This window comes from Sturnira hondurensis, unplaced genomic scaffold (genome assembly GCF_014824575.4).
Source record: "Sturnira hondurensis isolate 20B ecotype Veracruz unplaced genomic scaffold, ASM1482457v3 Scaffold0022215, whole genome shotgun sequence".
Taxonomy (NCBI): domain Eukaryota; kingdom Metazoa; phylum Chordata; class Mammalia; order Chiroptera; family Phyllostomidae; genus Sturnira; species Sturnira hondurensis.
Genome location: NW_028094846.1, coordinates 4551947 through 4573519, shown reverse-complemented (window position 1 = coordinate 4573519; position 21573 = coordinate 4551947). Strand labels below are relative to the sequence as shown.

Sequence of the window (21573 nt, the reverse complement as noted above, 5' to 3'; positions counted from 1 at the left end):
CTGTCCTCCCTGCCCACCATAACGGCCTCTTGCTAACAATGAATGGGATGCAGGGGGGCGCACAGGGCTGCACTTATGAGGGGACGTGTACGTGACAGGACCAGCGCACCGCCACCGGCCATGCTGCCCTTGGCTTTAGTCGACGGATGGTGCACGATGCCCGTGACTCCAAACCCCCATTCTCTCGTCTTCCAGTGTTAGCTTCAGCAGGGGACTCAGGTGGAGAGGCAGACCTGATTTCCAATCCAGCCTCTCTTCCTGGCTCCTCTCTTGGTGGCGGCCCCTCCAGGTTTGTAAGCTTTAGACCCTCGGTAAGCACTTTTGACACACACCAGCTGGACACCGTGCTGAGCCCTTCCACGGAGAACGCTGAGTAACTCCTAGGCGCCAAGCTTTGGGCCAAGGTCTTCACATCCGGAAAACCACTCAGCTCTCTTACTGACCACCTGAGACTGTGTGCGTGCTCACCTATGCACTTTTATAAAGGGAGACGGGCTCAGAGAAGTGCTCAGCTGAGGTCACACAGACGGTGACAGAAAAGGGACTTTGAGCCCGGGTCTGCCTATCCTTCCAGTCCTTCAATTCCGTACTCTTAGACAGTTTCCTGCTTCTGTGTATATTCAATCATTTAACTTGCAAAACTCTGAAATCAAGATGTGCGTTTTTCCTCAATGAGTTCAGCGCTCCCTCACTCACGGAGCCTCCACTGTGCCCCAGGCACTGGGCACAAAGAGGGAAAAGACCATCGCTGACACCCAAGAGGTCACATTCTACTCAGAGGCACAGCGCCTGGGTTTCTTTCAAGGCTCCCGGTTTCCCTTTGGCCCTGGAGTTATATGTAAAAAAAAAAAATTAGATGTCTGCTTCTTGTGCAACAACTGCAAAGGAGAGACCAGAACAGGTGACCAGTCACCTATGTTGCAGAGCAGGGGTGTCAAACTCATTTTCACTGGGGGCCAATCCAGCCTCGAGGTTGCCTTCAAAGGGCCAAATGTAATTTCGACTCCTTAACAGTTAGGGAATAGTTACATTTATACATTGAATAAATGTATTAATTTATTCAATTAATGAAATTAATTGAAATTATCCTGGCCCTTTGAAGGCAACCAGGAGGCTAATGAGGGCCCCCCCTCCCCGGTGAAAATGAGTTTGACACCCCTGTTGTAGAGAGAGTATTTCAGGGAGGAAGGGAGAAGGAGGGACAGAGAGAGAGAAAGAGAGCAAGAGAGGAGGAGGAAGGGAAGGAAGGAAGGGGGAGGGGAATGGAGCTGGAGAGGGGCTGGGGGAGCAAGTTAGGAGGAAAATCCCAGAAGAGGTGGATTACGGAAAAAAAGGTGAAGGCCCCAGGACCTTCGATGGAGCCCCTTGGACACGCATCCGAAATTCACACCATTGAAGTCACCCCAGAACTTTATCTTTTTTTAAGTTTTATGTTTTACCGTCGATAATAGACATGGTTCAAAATTAAAATAAAAGAAGACCCATTTCAAAATCATGTTCCCAAGCCTACCCTCTTCCCCATCCCCCACCCAGGGAACTGTAACAGGCTGTTGCCCCTCCCTCCTCCACTCCTGCCTGCAAACACAAGCCAGCATCACCACACCAACGCTGGAGTCAAGATTTCTGAAGAGGCATGTGTGTCTTACTATGCTAAATCACAGTGTTACTCGGGAAAAGCAAATGTGACCCATGTCAACACCTGAAAGAAGGACAGCAATAAGGTGGCTGCTGTTAGCCTCACGCATGGAGCGCCTTGACATACCACTTCATCCTGTAGATGGAGAGAAATGAGACTCGGCAAGGACAAGTACTGGTTGGTGCAACGGTCTGTGCAGTTCTTTCCCTAAAAGACACATTTTTCACTCTCACCAGTAGCTTTATTGATTTGGGTACTTGGAGTATGTCGGCTAACTCCCGCTCTTGGCTTCTGGCGGGCAGAGGCCAAAGATGCTGCTAAACATCTTCCAATGCCTAAGATCGCCCCAGAGCAAGGGAGTGTTTGGCCGAAATCGACAGTACCCAGAAGCTTCACAGATCACTTCCGACCCGCTCGATCAGTCACAGCACCTTCTCCACCCACTGCACGAACCTTTTCTTTTTTGTATTTCGGGTGTTTTTTTTACCTTTCTTGAAATAATAAAGCATAACACACTGAAAATGTTGCATATTTTCTTCCAACTTCAATATTAAAATGGCTGCCCCCAAATTCACCAATTTTGTTTTTTTTTTAATGCACGCTGAGAGGACACTGGGCACAATAAAATCTAACAAAACTGTTTTGAATGAAGTTAAAGACAACTTAAGCCCTGCTAGAGCCAGTGTACAGGAAAAATCAGACCAAGTTTTGGGGCAACGCCAAGAACTTGTCAAGTTCGGACAGCTAGGGCGTGGCGGGGCCAGGGGCATGCCCCCTGGCCCAGCCAGCACCCTGTTCTGGAGGAAGGGCCCTGCCATCCGCCTAACTGAGGCTCTGAGCGTCCCTGGCCCCCTAAGCACCCAGAGACAGGAAAGCCCAGGGCTCCACTCTGCAGCCTAGCCCGAGGGAGGAAGCTCCAGTGGCAGGGCCTCTAGGCATAGTCACAGCAAATCTCATTCACATCCTCCCATTAGCCTCTTAGGACCAGGGACTATTTCTCATCCACGTCTGTGCCTGGTGTAGTTGATTGCCGTAAAGCGGCGACTTGAGGAATAAACTGGAAAATCACTTCTTCACACTGAGATGAAGTGACTCCTTTAGCCACATAGAAAAAACAAACTCTCTCCTCCCCCAGGCCCACCTATTCAACCGCACTGTCGGGTTCAGTTAACAGGCAGGGTGAGGAGTGAGACACTGTGGTCACATCGCAGGAGGCGGTCAGGATATAGGAGAAGATCTGGAGGTCAGTGCTGGTCCGGGAAGGGGTGAAGGAGTGTCCACAAGCAGCTTGTGGTCCTGATCCACACCCCTGAGAAGAAATGGGGCTCCCGCAGGACCGTCCCCAGTCCCCCATCACAGCCACGGGTGGTTTTTTGCTACCAGAAGGGGCAGGGAATCAAAGATCATGACGTGTGTGTGCGTGTCTGTGTGTGTGTGTGAGACTGTGGTCTTTCTCCCACTTTCTCTGCTCCAGGGCAACAACTTCCCAGCCCAGACCACAAAGTCTGGTTTGCTCCCATGCACGCCCCTGGCCTGCTTAGTGTGCCGGGCACTTGCAGACACGTCCACTCAGAATATTCAAAACAGCTGCCCTGAAGGCAGGCACTAAATCTTTACTTCACAGGTGAAGACACTGAGAGTCATATGTGTTAAGTGGTTTGCCCAAAGTCACAAGGCCGCTGACTCCCGACACTTCAGTCCAAGCGCTAGCACAGACAGCACCGGCCCAGAAGGGGTCCTGCTGCGAGAAAGGGGCCCAGTGAGAAGCGTTAGAGCTACAGCCAGCAGAGCAAACTTTAGTTACACAGCAGTTGCTGACTTGTTTGCTAAATGCCTTAGCCCTTCTCAGTGGCTTCCTCTGAGGAAAGCAGAGAAAATGCCAGCACCTGCCTCAAATAACTTTCATAAGGGATGAAAGGAGTAAGTGTGGGTATGACTAACATAGGAAAACATCCGCTTCCAAAAACTGTGAATTTTCGTAAGTCATTAAAGTACAAATTAAAACACTGATAGCACATGACATATTTCATCTGAGCTTATCTGAGCTCATTTCCAAACACTGCAGCATCTTTAAGCCGTGGGGATGGTGGGGAGGGTCAGAAAGTGCGGGGAACGTGTGCCCGGCCTGAGGAAGCTCGCGCATGTCACGGAAGGCAGGCACTGCCCGGACAACCCCACAGGCCCAGCACAGCGCAGAGCGCGCAGGCCTGCATAGGAAACACACCCGCAGTGAAACCCTGGGTTTACCTTTCAAGGAACTGAGAACTAAACCCAAATGTTCTCGCGGGGAAAAAAAAATAGGACTAGAAAACACTCCCTGGAAAATGAGGTTATTAAGATTAAAATATATGCCCTGATTTCCATTTCCAACAAAAAGGACCAGATTTTCCCTCCCACTTGGAACGACTAAATACAAGACAAAGCGGATGAAACTATGGCCTTCGAGACACTGGATCTCAGGCGATAATGGACAAGGATCCCCAGGAGAGGAGACATGAAGGAGGAGAGCCCTGAGGCTGAGCCGGCTGGCTGCCCTAGGGCGGGCATTTCCAGGCCTTGGAACCATCAGGCCACCTGGTCAACTGTGAGTGCAAGATGCACAGGTAAGAGTCCAGAGAGAGCAGGTCACTCGAGTTTGCACGGCCAAGGGTACCCTCCAGTACTCAGGGGAGGACGGCAGAGACTAGGGAGTGATGCCAGGGGCCTATGCAGAGTTGGGACGGCTCTTGCAGCCTGAAAGGCCACCACATAACCCATGGGGCACTACGGAGAGTACTGGCAGCATTCTCCCTCCGCTCTGGGGTAAAACTAACCTCCACGGAGCGTTCCTCGGCACTTCGGGCTCAACTAAGGAAACCGGGAGGTGGTATGTGGCCCCAAGGCCACCAGATCTCTGGTTCTGCCCTTTCAGGCAGTGTGGTCATTTCCTGGGGCCACTGGGACAGACCACCATAGGTGAGGAGGCATAAAACAGCAGAAATACTGTCTACTCTCTCACAGTTATGGAGGCCGGACATCCTGCCTCCAGGTGCTGGCAGGGCTGGTTCCCTGAGGAGGCTCTGAGGGTGGATCAGCACCTGCCTCCCACCTTGCTCAGGTGGTGGGTGGCAATCCTTCGCTGTCCTGGGCACATGGTCATACTGCTCCAGCTGCCTGTCTCCCCATCTCCCCACCTCCCCTGGGTCCGTTTCCCCTCCTTTTTGGAGGCCTTATCTTTGGATCTAGGGCTGCCCTAATCCAGAATGAGTTTATCTTGAGCTCCTTAACTGAATTGCACCTGTAAAAACCCTTTTTTCCAGATAAGGTCACATTTATACATTCCAGGAATTAAGACATGGCTATTTCTCGGGGGGGGGGGGTGCACTACTCAACCTGATGCAGGCAGGCTTGCATTAATGTATGTTTGTGTGTGTGATATATACATACACATTATTTCAATCAAACTTCACCTCGGCCAACCTTTCCTGTATCTATTTATCGTGATAGAAATGACTCAGATCTTCATCACACGAAACTCAACCTGCCACCCGGGGGCCCAGATGCAGATGCGTCCTGTTTTCATTGCTCACACGTTTCCGAGACTTAAGCTCCTTCTCTTCCTACCAGCGTCACCCCATTGCCTTTTGCCCTGCCACTGCGTCTAACGCGTGGGACGTGGGGCAAAAGGTCCCAAAGGGTCCCAGCCTCCACACGCTGCTCCACCATGGAGAAAGGGTGCTCCTCCACGCATGGGAAGGGCACATGGGCGATGGGAAAAAGCGACTGCATGGGGTGCCCGACGAAGAAAGAAAAAAAACCAGGCAAAACAGGAGTCTGTCCTCCAACAGGAAAGAAAGCAGGAAATACGGCTCTGGCACCGGTGACACCGCTTTGCTTTCCCCAGGGGACTTCCCCCTCCACCCCAAACTTAAACGTGATGTCAGGCGCCATCTGCTGGGAAGCCCAGGAACCAGCTCACACGTGAGCAGGGAAGACAAAGCTAGTCCTGCCTCTGATCCCGAGACCGCAGGTTTTATTGTGACTGGAGGCCTTCCTGTCTGTTCTAAGGAGGGGCAGGTGGGGGGAGCTAAGATGATTCAGGAAGTGCCCGAGTCTGTGCGTTCTCCACACTCTGCCCATGGGGTTCCAGAAATCACCCACGTCTTGCAGTTTGCCTCTCAAGCTGGTGGGTAACAGTATCAGGGGCCCTAGCCCTCTCCTCTCTATTCTCAGGGTGTCTGGCACAGAAACGTCTTGGGGTGGGGAGGGGTGGAATCCGATTGAATATGAAAGAGAAAAACCCAGTGTAAGAATTCTACCTCTTATCAACAGTTGACTGTTGGCAAATGTATAAAAACCAAATGGCAAGACCAGCCCCAAGAGGGAAACTAGATCAGCTACGGTTTACTGGACGGTTTACTGGACTACAGTCCTCAGAGGTACAGTGAGGCTGTCAACAGTGTGGAGCAGGGCCACCTGCTCCCCGAAGGGAGCCACCCTGTAACGCAAGAGGATCCCTCACCCTACCGTCCTCCACTCAGATGGAAAGATGGGGGGTGGAGTGGGAGGGGTGGTGAATGGACCCATGTGTAAATAAAAAGTATTGTTTTCTATTGGTCCCTGCCCCCAGTTCCCAACCATAACACCCCTCATTTCCTGGGGGAGAGTAGCATTGTTCATTTTAGCATGTGATGGACTCTCCCCGGGCAGGAGTGTCACCAGGGAGGCCAAGGCATGGTTCTAAACTGGGAGCTTCCAGCGCCGCGCCCCATCCTCTGGGGGAGGGAGAGGCTGGAAACTGAGTTACCGAGCCAGCATGCCCACAGGACCAAGCCTCCATGAAAACTTCCAGGGTGCAGGGTTCCAAGAGCCTTCCGGTGGGTGGCACCAGAGGTGCTGAGAGAGTGGCGGACCGAGGTAGGAAGCTCCTGGCCCTCCCCACACCTGGCCCCTCGAAGGTCTTCCGTCAGGCGTCCTGGAGTGGGGCCCTCTGATGATAAACTGGCGACCCCAGTGCGTGCTCTCCCGAGTTCCGTGAGCCGCTGAGGCACCAATCAAGCTCGAGGAGAGACGTACAGCTGCTCAGAAGCGGTGACAACGTGGATTTGCGACTTTGAGGTGCGAACTCAGGTGGGGTGGGGCAGCCTGTAGAGCGTGCACTGGCCCCAGGCAGTCACAGCGTCCGATTTTAATCAAATCCCATGACTCCTAGTTGGTGCTGGAGAGTTGGAGAAGTCCAGGCCGGGGGGTCACGTGGGGGAGGGGCCGCGGCCCCCACGTGGGGTGTCAGTGCTGGGTCTGACTAAAGGCAGCATGGTCCTCCTGGACGGGGCATGGGGACAGGGCACCCCATTGCCCAGTGGCTGCATGCACTGGTGGAAATGCAGCTCCTGCCTCCCCCCCAACAACACAGCGGCTCGCGGGACCTCTGCCGCAGTGGGGGGCACCCTGGGCTGCACATCCCTGTCCCAGCAGCCTTCTCAGTCCTGAGGCACAGACTGCTGCCCAGACCGGAGACATCGGATTGCTGGGCGTGTGGCCCAGGCCTCGGGGTTTTTAAGTTTCCTAGATATTGCACTGCTGGTGGGATGTAAACCGGTGCAGCAACTATGAGGGTTCTTCAAAAAATTAAGAGAACTACCAAATGATCCAGCAGTTCCGCCTCTGGGTATTTATCCGATGAAAATGAAAACACTGATTCGAAAAGACGTCTGCACCCGCACGTTCACTGCAGCACTGTTCCCAACAGCTGAGACACGGAGACCCCTGGCTGTCGGTGGTAAACGGATACACAACAAAACAGAGACAAAGCACTGCCATCTGCGACAGCACAAATGGATCTGGAAGGTATTATGCTAAGTCACACAGAAAAGGACAAAGACCACATAATTTCACTACATATGCAGAAAACAAAAAAACGAACAAAAGGAAAGCTCACAGACAACAGACTGGCAGTTGCCAACAGCGGAAGGGGATGAGGAGAGGCTGAAAGGATGAAGGGGTCAAGTACACAAGGACAGATGAAAACTGGACTTCTGGAGGTGAGCACACTGTAATACAAACGAGTATCAAATTATACTGTTGCATACTTGAAACTTAGGTTCTTAACCACTGTCGCCTCAACTGTAAAAACTAAGCCTTGGAAATATAAGTAATGGAACAAAGCAAACGGAGGGAGCAGCTTCCTGGTGGGAGGGGCCGGACGCAGGCCCACAGCTCTGCCTGCGCACTCACCTTGCTCGCAGCTCTGTGAGCACAGACGGGGCAGACTGAGGCTGGGGAGGCAGTCTCACCCGTGTTCTAGCGAACACGCTGGTCTCCATCAGCACAAATCTTTGCAGAAAGTGAGGCTGAAAGCTGCCCAGCTGCAATTTCTGCCCATCGATCCTTCCCCAGCTTTTGCAGACAAGCGGCCAACCTCGCCCCTCTTTGATGCCCAGAGTCATTCACAGTTTTTAAGACGAGTACCATCACCTGAGCACCTCTTCCCATCTCCACAGGCTTCTCTCCAGTAAACCTGCCAACTCCCTCGGACGACCACCAACATACAGTGGAGACCCCACCCTCATTGTGGCCGTTCCCTAGCTCCAGTCTGACCAGCACAAGAGGGGGACCTGCCCGCAGATCCACCTCAGGCCCACCCTAACCCTGAGCCAGAGCGGGTCCCCAGGCTGAGGCCCTGTGAGGTACAGGGCCTGACAAGAGGTGACCTTCCCCTTCTACAGCTCCAGGGGGGCACCCTCAGGCACTGCTGGCCCTTCCCCTCCCTGGTGATGACCCACCTCTAAAACATGCCTCACCCACCTCACGGGACCCAAGGAGAGGTGAGTGGGGATGCGGGGAGTGACAGCCCTATTTCTCGTGAAGTCACACTTGTCCTAATTGGAAGAGAGACTCAACCCATGTCAGAGCTGCCCTTTCACTGGCTGCAGCAAACAGGCAGGACTGATGCTCCTGGCTCTAGGGAGACTCGGGTCAGATGCAGTTTTGGTCTAACCAGCCTTGATCTCAGATTGGATGAGACGGCGCATGCAAATCACTCGGGAAGTTCTGGCAACACGTTAACTTTCATTACCGATCCAAGTCCCCGGCCAACCCTGAACACCCTGCCTCCACCACTGTTCCGTGCTGGGTCTGGCACGCAGCTGTCCCTCCACAAGTGTAAGTGACTGGTACCGAGACTTTGGTCGGCCAGTTGCGTCCACTCCCTCGCTCCCTCCACCTAGAAGCCACCTAGGTCACAATGTTTAGACAGCTGAAAAGAGCTGGAGTGGATTAGCAGAGTCTTAGCACCTGGGACCACGCCAGGGGCACTTCCCTGCCCAGGACATCCGACTACACGTTCTGTAAATCTGCCCCCGTCTGTGAGAGCTGGCTGTTCGGAGCGTGCTGGTGCAGACTCAAGGTATTCTTAGCAAAGCGACGGAAGGATAAAGAAAGGCAAACCGGCAATCGCAGCGGACTGTCTCCAGCCCTCGGGAGCTCGGTGCACACCCACTAAGGCAGCGGCATCTGCTGGGGTCCCCAGCACAGAACCCCACTCACAGACACGGCGCAGGGGGCAGAGGTGAGCAACCCGGAGGAACTGAAAGGACAGGATGCGAAACACACGTTTATTTTCCCAGCTCTTCGAGGCAGCCTCACCAAGCTGGAGGCCACGTGCGGCGGGCTACAAAACCAAGAAAAATGAGACTCGGAAAGCACTACGCGCTCCACTTCTTTGATCTGTGGCGGCTGGGAGCCCGAGGCCTGCCTGGCAGGAGCTGAGTGGCCAGCAATCACACCAGCCTCACAGTCTTGAGCATGTCGGACAGGACACAGGTGTCGTCCCAGCCCCGGCCTGGCTTCCGCAGGGCCTGCTCCAAGGCCTGGGCCTTCTCCAGGAGCTCTGGCGGAGCGAGTGGCCGCTCGGGGCGCAGCTGACAGAAGAGAATCTCGTTCACTTCCCCCTCGATGTGCCGCACATACAGGAGGGGAAACACTGCCTTGAGCCCACCCAGCACTGAGTCCTTGAGCCTCAAGTCTCGGCACACAAGGTTGAGGATAAAGACACCTGTAGTGGGAAGGAAAGAGTCAGAATGACTGCAGACCAGGTCACATGTGCAGACAGGCTCTGCCCTGAGGGAAACACCAGCGCAGGTCCAGGGAGAATGGCATTGGCAGTGACTTTGCAGAGAACACAGGCGGGGAGAGCAAAGAGTGAGAAATGCACGAATCAGAAGAAACGTCAGCCCAATTTCTTGCTCCTCTGTGCTGCTAACCAACAATTGTACCTCCACACCTCTGTGCCCCACTGAACTGCTTTGAGAAAGAATTAACTGACACCCCAAAAATGCAGCAACTCTGCAGGGGTGTTACATCATGCAGTACTAATTAGCCAGAGACGGCCAAGGTCACCTTGAGACAGTGAAGGGTCTAAATCAACTCTGCTTACCACCACACACGGAATCAAACCACACAGGGTGGAGGTGGGGGTGGGGCGATCACGTGGGTTCAGAGCCCCAACCTTCACAAGGGCCTGGGTTGGAGCCCCAGCTGTCACCTCGTGTCACCTCAGCAAGCCTCTTTACCTCAGTTTCCTCTTCTGAAACAGGATACTATGAAGCCAAAATAACATACTGCCTAGTCCAGGGCCCATGGGAAGAACCTGACAGGTAGCTAGCGCCCCCTGTGGGTGGGAATGTGCATTACTACAACCATTTTGTAAACCCGTGAGCTGGTATCTCCAGAAGCTGAGCATCTGAGGCACCTCTGACCCAGCAGACACATCGTGCGTGTGTGACCAGCAGACTCGCAAACGTTGCCCTGAAAGGCATCACTAGAATGTTAATGGCAGCACTACTACTGACGCTCCCAACAGGAAGCAGTCCGCCCCACCGCAGCAGAGGGAGGGACTGAGTGCTACAGTCACAGTGACACTACACAGCAACGAGAGGGACAACGAAAACGCAACACCAGGGTGAATCTCACAAGCACCACAGTGAGCCAGAGAAAGCAGAAACTAAAGTCTCCCCTCTGTACAACCCCAGGTACGTAAAGGACCAAAGCAGACAGAGCAAGCTGTGCTGAAGAACCAGGACCGGTCAACCTCCAGGGCAGGGGAGGCACATCTGGGAGCGAGAAACACCGTTTTGGTTCGGGGAGTGGGTGTGTGCAAAGGACGGGGATCCATCAGGCTACACACTTACGACACGTGCATTTTTCATCACGAAGAAAACAGTGTGAAGGGCCCACCCACCCTTCCTCCCAGGCCCTCTGTTCTCACACCTTCGGGAGTCAGGATGCGCTTGACTCTTTGCAGGAAGGGCTGGTCCACAAACGCAGGGGGTGGGCAGCTCATTCCCAGGGTGGGGTCCTTACTGTCTACGTCGAACATTATGATGTCGTAGTGAGGCCGTGCTGGGAAAGAGAAGCAAACGCGGTGTCTTTGCTGGATGAAGTGATGCCACTTAACATTCCTGCGCCACACCTCTCCCGGGGCCTGCGCTGGCCCAGCGGCTAAGCCAGAGGATGACATGGAAGATGTGCCTGTGAAGGGCACTGATGTCACCATCCAGGGGAACCATCATCAGGCTTCTGCTGCTGCGACTGCCCCACATTAGAGACGCCCGTCTCACCTTCAGAGTCAGCCCGGCAGGGTGACCACTGGGAGAAGAGTCCATCTCTCCCGGGGGTTGGCAGCCCTGGCAGAACATCGGAGCCACAGTGAGGGGCTTCTAAGTACTTGGAGAACCTGGGCTCCTTTCCTGACCAGCTGCGTTAGGAACCCCACGCAGCAGGGAGGGCAGGGGAGGTAGAGGCCTGGTATTCATCTTCGGCTCCCCCAGGTAAGGCTATAGGCCGAGGTGAGAACCACCAATCTGGACAAAGCAGCTGCCTGAGCCTTTAAGGGCTGACCCAGCAAACGGTAACTTGAACTTATCTCTGGAAACAAGGTATGTTGCCTCCTGGGACAAAATGTTCTCAAATTAATGTAGCTTGTCTAATTACTTGAACAATAGCTGGCTCAAGAACAAACTGATTTTGCTAAATGGGCGAAAGAGAACTGACGACAAACCAGACCCACCCCCACCCCCACCCCTGTACTATACTGTTACCAGTCGTGCTGCATGGGGACGCCCTGCAGCAGTGCCGGTTGGTTCTCAGCAAACCCTGCGACTGTGACAGTAACCACTCAACGTGAACAAACGTTTACTTGGGCTACGGGCCAGCCCGCCCATCACTTTTCACAGCACGGATCTGACGGAGGTTTCTTACGGCACGTGTGGGCTCGCCGGAGTCCAAGGACACCCCCGGCTGTGGCCTCGAGCCTCCAATGGTCTGAGGGCTGTGGCGGTTAGAGATCACAGCCAGGGCTGTTCATATTGTGGACTGGGTACCCGCCACATGCCTGGCACTGTTTTAAATGCTTCATGTGTAGTAGCCATCTTGGGCCTGAGGCTGGGGATTGGAGAGGTTCCCTCTCAGCCTCAGAGAGGGAACCTGTCTGGGAAACTAAAATGGCTCAGCTCAGTTTCCAATGAAAATAAGGCAGCGTCTGTCCATCCCAGCACAGAGTCACTCTGGCATGCCTCGCCCTTACTGGAAGAGGACCAGATGCAGTGAGAGCCATGGCATCTGTGTTGGAATGAGCAGACCAGGAGAGGAGGGCGGCCTGAGCTCCCCAGGGTCACTCGGCACCAAACCAATCTGACTCTGCCCTGAGGGACTCAAGCGACAGAACGCACCCGTTGCCAGGAGCCCATCTGTAAAGCTGCGGGAGGATCGAGGCTCCTCTTGCAGAACGTGGACAGGAAGGACGTCTGTCCTAAGTCTGGGGCATGAATTGTCAGAACCTTCAGGCCAGGAGCAGCAGGGCTGCTGGGACTCCCACCAAGCAACACCTGCTACAGGGCTCTGTGGCCGAGGCACTGGGCCACTCAGGGTCAGACAGTCAGTCATCAGGGGCCGTCCCGTGCACCGCAGGAGGTTCAGCAGCACCCTTGGTCTCTCCCACCAGGTGCCGGAAACGGCCCTACCCAATGGTTATGACATCCGCAGACACTGCCCACCGTCCCTGAGACTCAGGATCACCACTCAGCATGAATGATGTTTGGCTCTCTTTCTGGCTTCACCTCCAGCTGACGGATTTAGAAAAAACACCTCCCAACACACACCCCAACCCCTCTTCCCCCTTCCTCACCCACCGACAGACTGCAGGTTGCTTGGGACGGTGAGGAGGTGGCAAGGCTGCAGCGTCAAAAGAGAAGCCCACTGTCTGTGAGCACCACCGGGGCCAGAAACGGTCTGTTTACTTGCTGGACCCCAGCCCCGAGCACGGCACTGAGCACAGGGCTGGCACTCCCTGTTTACTGAACAGATGTGTCAACCGATGAACAGGGCACAAACTAGTAGGACGACACTGGTTCCGCCACTTAGAGGTGGACTCTAGAGGCCCTCGCAGGCCTGACGACCTGGGACTGACAAGAGTCTTCCCCCGATACCCCCAAACTCCCCAAGAGCAGTACCTTCTCCCTCCGCCAGGCTGGTAATGTAGTCCAGGCCATCTGCAATGTGGACCTTCATCCGGTCACTCTGGGAGAAGCCAAACCACCTGGTGGCCACTTCCAACATGGAGGGGTCGATCTCCACAGCCTCAATGCAGGCCTTTGGGAAATGATCGTGGACAAAGAGCGGGAGGCTGCCCCCGCCCAGGCCTACCACCAGCACTGCCAGCGGGGTCTCTGCAAGACAGGAAGAAAGCCTCACTTCACCACCTGCTCCTCAGAAAGGTGGGTACCGGCCTCAAGAGGGTGAAAGGAGTCAGACTGTTGGCCCTGCCCGGCCACAGAAGATTTAGGAAACCTGGTCTCCCAGTCTCATCCCAGAAATTTTGGGTTAATTTGACATCTGAAAACTCAACCTGGTCTCACAGTCCTTCCCTTCCCAGATCCAGAGGATGAACCAGTGAGTTCTTATGGCCCCTTAGAGATCCCAAAGCACTCAGCTGGTCTATCGAGAGTCCCCACCACAAGCTGTTAGCCCATCCAGAGGGGGAGGGGCAGTGACCGACACCTGGTCCATGATCACAGGGCAGTGTAGAGGCACCCACTACACAGCTTTCTACTCCCAGGCCGCAGCTGCCCCGCAGACACATCGGCCAGGCGAGGGCAGGCCATCTGAACCCCAGAAACCATGGGAAAGCAAAGGCCCAAGCTGTGGACCTAAGCAGAGGAACCACAGCGACCACGAGGAATGGGAGCCAGATGAGAAATAAGACTCACCAAAAAGACGCCATGGCAGGGTGGCTCAGCTGGTTGGAGCATCACCCTGCATACCAAAAGGTTGTGGGTTCGATACCCGGTCAGGGCACATACTTAGGTTGAGGGTCCAATCCCCAGTCAGGTTGAGTATGGGAGGAAACCGAACTATTATTTCTCTCTCTTCCCCATACCCTTCTTCCGCTCTCTCTAAAATCAATAAAAAACAAGCCCGATGGTGAGGATTTAAAAAAAAAAGAGTCATCAAAAGGAGACAAGCCCAGAGAACTAAGTGTGAGAACTGAACCTCTGGCACATAAACCAACACCAAGACTGGCCAAGCGCAGGCGGTTCCCGCCACGGCCTTGCAGGGACTCTGGGTGAGCCAGCTCAGACGGAGACACGGACATCTCACTGCTGCAGTCAGAGCCGAACCTGTCGTTAGTGTGGCCGACAGCTCGACCACAACACAAGCTCGCTTTCCAGTGCAGCAATTCAGGACAGAATCAAATAATACATTACTGAAACACCAGGAATGCTACTGAAGCGCAGGGCCTTTCTCCAGAGACACGATTTTTAAAGGCTCCATCTGACTGCGTGGGTACAAGCATATGCAAAAATTCCCAGCTGAGCAACTGAAGAACTCATGGGATGTACTTTACATCTTACTTCTTACAATGAATGAGTAGAAGAAAAAAGTTTAGACACTGACACCCATAAGCCTCTCAACATCACAACCTCAGTTTGAGGAAACAGTGATGTGGATGTTCACGGACTTAGCAGCTGGTTGGGAATAAGGAAGGTATGAGTGGGTACGCGTCCGTCAGTCGGAAATCGCTGCCCCTAAGCTGAGAGCAGCCACCTGGACCACCCTGGACCACCCTGCAATCCCATGGACTCCTCACAGGACAGCGTTGACGACTCCCTCACCTAGGAGCAGCTCAGGGCTCTGCAGCAAGGCCAGGCCGGCCACCATGGCTTTGTGGTGCTCACAGCACAGGTAGCTCCTATCGATGGCCTGCCCCGGGGCTGCAGGGGGCTCCTCCGGAGTCCCAGCGGGCTGCTGCTTCCTCCTGTCTTTCTTCCGTTTCTTCTGGGCTGCAGAGGGAGAACCAAGTCCTGTGCTTAGTCCACTGGCCGTCCAACTGCACAGCCCCCGGGGCACCATGCTGCAGCTGACTTGACCTCCCTGGAGATCCCAACCATTACACATGCAGAAATTTTGAACTGGTTGATGTGTTGGTAGCCTGGCGGCCATTTTTATGCCACCGAAATTGGCAAACGGTACACATCAGGGCTTCCCCCCCCCCCGAAAAGACATGGTTGTTAACCATTTAACACATACCCAGAGAGCTGGAAAAAGAAAAGGAGGGAGTTGGAAAAGGAAAATGGCAAAGACACACCCGAAGGCCCGGGAAAAAGTTCAGCTCAGCAGGCCTGGTACCTGCCTGCTGAGAAATGTGAGGCCGCTGTCAGCATCTTCATCCACTCTTGTAGGGAGGAGGAACTGAGGTCCCTCACGACCTCTAAGCCAATTACTATGCTAGGGTTTTTACTCTTAAGAGTTAATATTTAGGCCCAGATCAGTAGATGGTGCAGCCTAGACTTGAACCTGGGACTGCCTGTCTCCAATGCCTACCACCTTTCTTCTCTACCCTGCAGAGTGCGCAAATGGCTCACCGCACAGAGTGCTGCTGGATTAACACACAGGGTGTACGGGGCCGTTAACTCACAGAGCAGGAGGCCTTGAAACCGAGGCATTAAACGTGATTAGCACAGCCATGCAGTGAACAATCGCCCCTGCTCCTTATCACTTCCCAGCCAGGCCTGGCTGGAGAACAGCACACACCCACGTTCTGCGCATGGCCACTCACACCCTGAGAGCCCCGGCAGTAAGAGGACTACACGCAGGGCCATGTGCCTCTGGTCACAGGGACCCAGCTCTGTCCTACATCTCGGCCAAGTTCCCAGGTCCTGCGGACCACCCCAAATCAACAGTCCATGCCACATCCTCCTGCGTCCCACCCCCTGGGCCTCTGAGGCCTCACCTCTGTGCGACATGTCCTTCAGCAGCCTGGCTTCCGATTGCACCACGTTCCTGTTGCTGAGGAAGACGAGCCGCCGGAAGTAGCGCCTGTCATCCCCCTGCACGTCCTCGATGACGTAGTCGCCGCTCAAGGGGCTGCAGTCCTGGTGCTGAACGGTCCGCTCCCCAAGGTCCCCACCCACAGATAGGAAGGGCACCTGCGGGCACAGCAGAGACGTGGTCAAACCACCGGCTCTGTCAGGAAATACGAGAAAACACAACCCCCTCCCCGGTGCGCAGCCGGGGATCCATGCCAGGGTCTGGGCGGAACCGCAGTGGCGTGCTGCTCTGGGAAAGCTCCTCCCTGGAGCCTGTGACTTGATCTCAGAAGGTTTACTTCGGCTTTCTGAAAACCAGCTCATCCCCCAAACCATCAGTGAAATGCAGCTGGTTCCCCCCAAGAGAGATGTGAGTCTCTCAACAGTGAGCCTCCAAAGCACTTCGGTAGCCCAGGACAGTCAAAGCCCGAGGGAACGCGCAGGGAGGGACCACAATTACGAGAAGGAATCTGAACAGGGCTGTGGTAATGAAATCCAGGGGGAAGCTACCACTGCAACTTGCCCCTTCCCCTCCCCAATCTTTACATCTGTTTCTTTTCAAAAATGAGCAATAAGTGTGTAACAGTCCTCAGGGACTCCTGACTTTGCAGAGACGCAGGCCCTGTGACAGCAGGGCACATACGACCCTCCCACAGGAGCTGGTCCCTCTGGAGGACCCATCCCCAGACCCACCAGCAGGAATCAAACCCACACTCCCCCACAGGAAAAGTCAGCCTGGTGGGCAGACCCCAGGCTGGGAACCAGGAGCCTGGTCTTCTCAGATCTGCTACTACAGTGCCAAGCTTCCAAGCACCTTGGCTTTCCTCTACGTCAAGGTCAAAGTCTTTATCCTTACTATAAAGTCCCAGCAATGCAGGCACCTGTCAATTACTCTGCCTTGTGAGTGGGATGGCACAAGACAGACCGTGTCAACTGATAATTCTGTATCACCACTTTGACAAAAAAAACCTTCGGTTTCCTTCATGGGAAAACACCAGACCAGCAATGCTCATACCCTGAAAATATCCATTCTACCCTCAGACAGTAATGGGCCTCAAGAGTCCGGTGCAAAGGCGGGGGGAATAGACACAGTCCAAGCAATCTGCAGAACCAAGAGCTGGAACCTGCAAGGCAGACGGCGTTTCCTTCACGCTGTCTCTGCAGAGTCTGAGAAGACCCCCCTTCCGGACCCGGACCCAGACCCTGTGGGTGTGAAGAGGAGACAACTGCTTGCCTTCCTCGCCCTGCCTGGAACATGATGTAGGTCCACTTAGCTCTTAGCTGCTAACATGCCCTCCAGGAGCTGACCAGGGTCACAGACCCTACCCTAGGTCCTTCTAGGACACCCTCCGCCTTCCCCACTGCTAATGTGGCCCCTCCAGAGACCCGTGAAAGCTGCTGCCAGAGGTCCGTTACCTGCTGCTGGGCGGGCATCCCGGCCGGAGCCAGCTCCATGACTCTGGCCGACAGCTCAGCCTGAATGCTCCCCATGTCTTCATACTGCTGACCTCGATGCAGGGCCACTGTGATGAGCCTCCTGAAGCCGGCGCTGGCCGCCAGCTGCTTCCGGCCCTCCTCCATGCCGAAGAGCCACTCAGTCTCCCGACCCTGGGGGACTGGAAACAGGCACCTGGTGACAGGGAGTCCCAAGAAGAATGTTCAAGCCCACTACCAGTATGAGCACCTGGCAGACAGCCTGCTGCCCAGGCCCAGCATCCCTTCCAGCTGTGACCCACTGAGGGCTATGATTCCCTACAGCACAAGGCCCAGAGCAAAGCAGCCACCAGACATGAGACAGACCAAGGGGAAATAAGTGTGAGCGCACCTGTTAAGGGGAGGGAGGCAGGTATCTGGTGCAAGAAAAAAATAATAGGAGTAATACTAACACTTATTGTAAGCTAGGCATTAAAATGAATTAAATCTCACAGCCCAGGATGCAGGTAGTATTATGACTCCCATGTATAAATAAAGAACTTGAGACACAGAAAGCTACACTGGTTGTCCAAGTTCCCACAGCTAATAAACAGCAAAGCTGGGACTCAGATGCAGGCAGTCCAGCCTCAGGCCCCACGCTCCGGGCCGGGACCCTCGTCGCCACAGGTGTGGTTAGGGTATGGGCTACTTGGGAACGCGGCTCGGTTGTCAGGAAACAGATCACCAGGAGGACCCTATCAACACCTTCTTTTATCTACATTCTCTACTTTTGAAAGCTTTCCCTCACACCCTCTCTTTTGATGGTTGTTAATGTAAGTCTGGAACTGTTTACCTTTTCAATAATAACACTAATGATCATAAAGCACCCACCACGTGCCAAGCTCCATCCTAAGAGTGTTTACACTTCTCAGAGCTACACAAGGTAGCTATGACCTCACACCACGGATGAGGAAACCGGGACACAGAAAGTAAATAGCATGTCCAATGCCACACTGCCAAGATATGACTGGGACAGGCTGGAACCCAACTAATCTGGGTCCAGAACTGACTTGTTCAGCCTCTGCTCTGTGCCATCTCTCTGAACGCAGCAGAGGCACAGCAACACCCCCAGCTCCGCTGACTGCTCTCCCGTTACTCCACATTACCAAGTAACTACCACCTCTACACCGTGTGACTTGTCTAAACGTATCTGCACTCCTTCTCTCCTCCCCGTCGACACCCCATTCTCCCACTTCACCAAGCCTTTGTGATGGAAGATGAGAAGAAATAAGCTTCAAATCTAAGCAAGTAGCTGGACAGCTGCCACTGTTCTTTCCTCACGTCTCGGCTAGCCTAACCTCCGAAACTAACCATCCCTGCAAGATGAAACCAGCCAAGGCACACCCATCCACCAAAGCCCCCAGCCCAGCCCCTCCAGGGAAGAGAGGGACCAGTCCCAACTCACTGATGAAAATGGCAAAATGATTGTCCCTCGATGGTTTCACAGTGGGGCTGTCCACCACGTGCAGGGTGTAGCGCGGCTCCCCCGAGTCCCCATTGCACAAGTCCAGGGACACACTCCCCAGCCCGGCCTTGCGGCGCAGCTGGCTGCAGAGCCAGGCATACTGCTGACGCTCCCGCACCGCCTCGGCCAGCCGCTCGGCACTCTCCAGCCGCATAGGCTTGCCCTGCTCCTGAGCACACAGCTCAAAGATCTGAAGGGCAGAGCCAGGGACTGGCCTGAACTTGGTCATGATGAAGGCAAAGACAGGCAGGGGAAACCGAGGCTCTGGGTCCAACACCTGGTCCTGGCTGTTGGCCACCTGATGCACCCTGACCATCCACCCCTCCCGAGAGAAGTGACCCACTGCTTTCTTCAGGACATGAGCCTGAGCCAGGGAGATGCAGAGGTAGCGACCGCCCACCTGCAGGACACGGCCAACCTCAGCCAGCATCCTGTCCACCTGCTGCAGGGTCTTCTCCTCCTCATCCGTCAGGACGGCATCCAGGGTGCCCTTGTCCAACACCACCTGGAAGGAGGCATCGGGAAACTCCATCTGTGTCATGTCCATCTTCAAGAAGCTCATCTGGGGCCGTCGGGTGGCATTGCGCTCCTTCATTTGCTTGATGACGACCTCACTGATGTCAATGTTCACAATGTCCTGATAGCCCACATCATAGAGTTGCTCGCTGAGCTCCGAGTTACCGCACCCAATCACCAGCACCTGGGAGGGACCGACACGATGATGGAGGTGAGCGAGGCAAAGGAATGCACTTCACCTGCTTCAAGGAAACAAGTCTCACCTGGGTCGCTGTATGTTTTCAGAAGGGGGAGAGAGAGGACTATCACAGGAGAGAGAACCGATTGTGAAGCCGATTCCAGGCTCCATCTGGAAACACCTCTGGTTAGAGGACTCACATTCAGCAACAACAATGCAGTTTATGTGCCAATGGGCTTTCTGTATTGCAGAAAAAACTAGCAATGGTTGTTCTTTTCCCTGAATCAAGCATTTATTACTCAAGAATGGATAGGGAATCACACCAGAATCTAAATGCAGTGGGCACAGATGAAATCTCCTATTTGTTTTACTGTTGAAAACCTAGTTCTGGAATAATCTTGTCCCACTCATGCCTTTGGCTCCTCCTCATGATAGCCTGACATTTTCTGAAGCCAAACTTATATAAACAGGTTGTTGCCTCACACTCTGTGGAACGACCTCCCTCCTGATCCTTCAAAGTTCTGCCCTGATGTCAGCAGCTCCAGAAAAGCATGGCACACACAATGAGAAGTGGGTAAGCTTTGGAGTTATAGGGCCCAGAGTTCAAATTCCCACCTGGCCACCTACTTGCTGTATGATCTTGAGCAAGAACCTGGCTCTGAGAACTTCAGTTTCCTGACCTATAGAATGCGTGTACCACCACTCACCTCACAGTTATTACAAGAATTCAACTATCAAATACAACCCCCACCCAGCACAAGGCTTGGCACTTAAAGCTTTCTACCCTCCTTCCTTCCCCACCTCCAGTACAGGCCCACCTCTGTCAAGTCTATTACTGTACTTATCACTTTTCACTTCTGACATGTGCGCAGGATTTATCATCTTAATGCTCTTGCAGCATGAGGGCTGAGCACGCGCCCTGAAACTCAGTGCCCACCCCCCCACAACCGCTATCTGGTAACAACAGATTCGTGTCAATAAAGCCACAGCTTGTGCCTGCTCCACAAAGATGCACAGTGACAGAAACGCACGCGTGCTTTTCTAAGAGGCCACATCTGAGTTGGGTTACCAATAGAAGTGATTCTTCCAGGGAGGGTTACTAATTAAAGGATGGGCTTGGGGCGGGAAGTCTGTCGTCTCAAAACCTTTAAGAGAATTTTTTATAGTATCTTAGAATAATGCACGAAATCCTGAAATTACGGGCCCACTTAGGGGCCCCACGCCTGTCACTATCTCCCATGTGCACGATTCCTTGTAAGGCAGTTCCCAGTTTCTCCAACACACACACACACACACACACACACACACACACACGGCTGCCAGGCCGCGCTTACCTTTTCCCGGGGCTTGATGTATTTGTGCAGCACCCCGCACAGTTCCAGGTAAGTTCCATACCATTCGAAAGCTTTCTTTCCGCGCTGCTGGAAGAACTTCTCCCAGTAGTCAACGGAGCCAAACTCCTTCGAGCTCTTAGGTAAGAGATTCATATTCCTACACCGCAGACGCGTCTTCAGGACCGTCCCACCCCCTTTAAGGGCGGTACCATCGGAGGGGCTTTCCCCTACGGTGGCTCCAGGACACTTCGGTGGAATTTCTTCCCACGGACAAGCAGCCCCGTTTATTTTTCTCCCACTCAAAAACCCCAAAGAATGACCTCTATATGCCAAGCGTACGCGCGAGACCCTGAACCTGACACACTCTCCCCAACTACCCCGCGCCCACAGCCGCTGCCCACGTGGGAAGCCCCTGACTTTCACAGAAGTCGATTTTAGAGCCGGTAATCATATCCGGTTGCGGCGCTTCGCGATTGGCCCCTCACTTACCGTTGCGTCACTGATTTTCGTTCCTGGCACCTCATTGGCTGAGACTGGCAAGCCTCACGCAGGCGCTGAGCGTTCATTGGCGGAAAGCGGCAGGGGGCGGGCCCGCTGGCCTGGGAGGAAGTGGACGGTTGCCCGGGAAC

General features: G+C 54.1%; 1 protein-coding gene across 1 annotated transcript; it reads right to left on the bottom strand.

The window, feature by feature from the left end:
• Positions 1–9207: 9207 nt before the first annotated feature.
• METTL13 (methyltransferase 13, eEF1A N-terminus and K55) lies at positions 9208–21386 on the bottom strand. The gene is made up of 8 exons (XM_037035114.1): positions 20945–21386; positions 18857–19616; positions 17395–17594; positions 15903–16098; positions 14785–14952; positions 13123–13338; positions 10883–11014; positions 9208–9668 (listed from the first exon to the last, which is right to left on the bottom strand). The coding sequence occupies exons 1-8, from the start codon at positions 21095–21097 to the stop codon at positions 9394–9396; spliced, it is 2100 nt and encodes a 699-aa protein (XP_036891009.1). The 5' UTR covers positions 21098–21386; the 3' UTR covers positions 9208–9393.
• Positions 21387–21573: the final 187 nt, after the last annotated feature.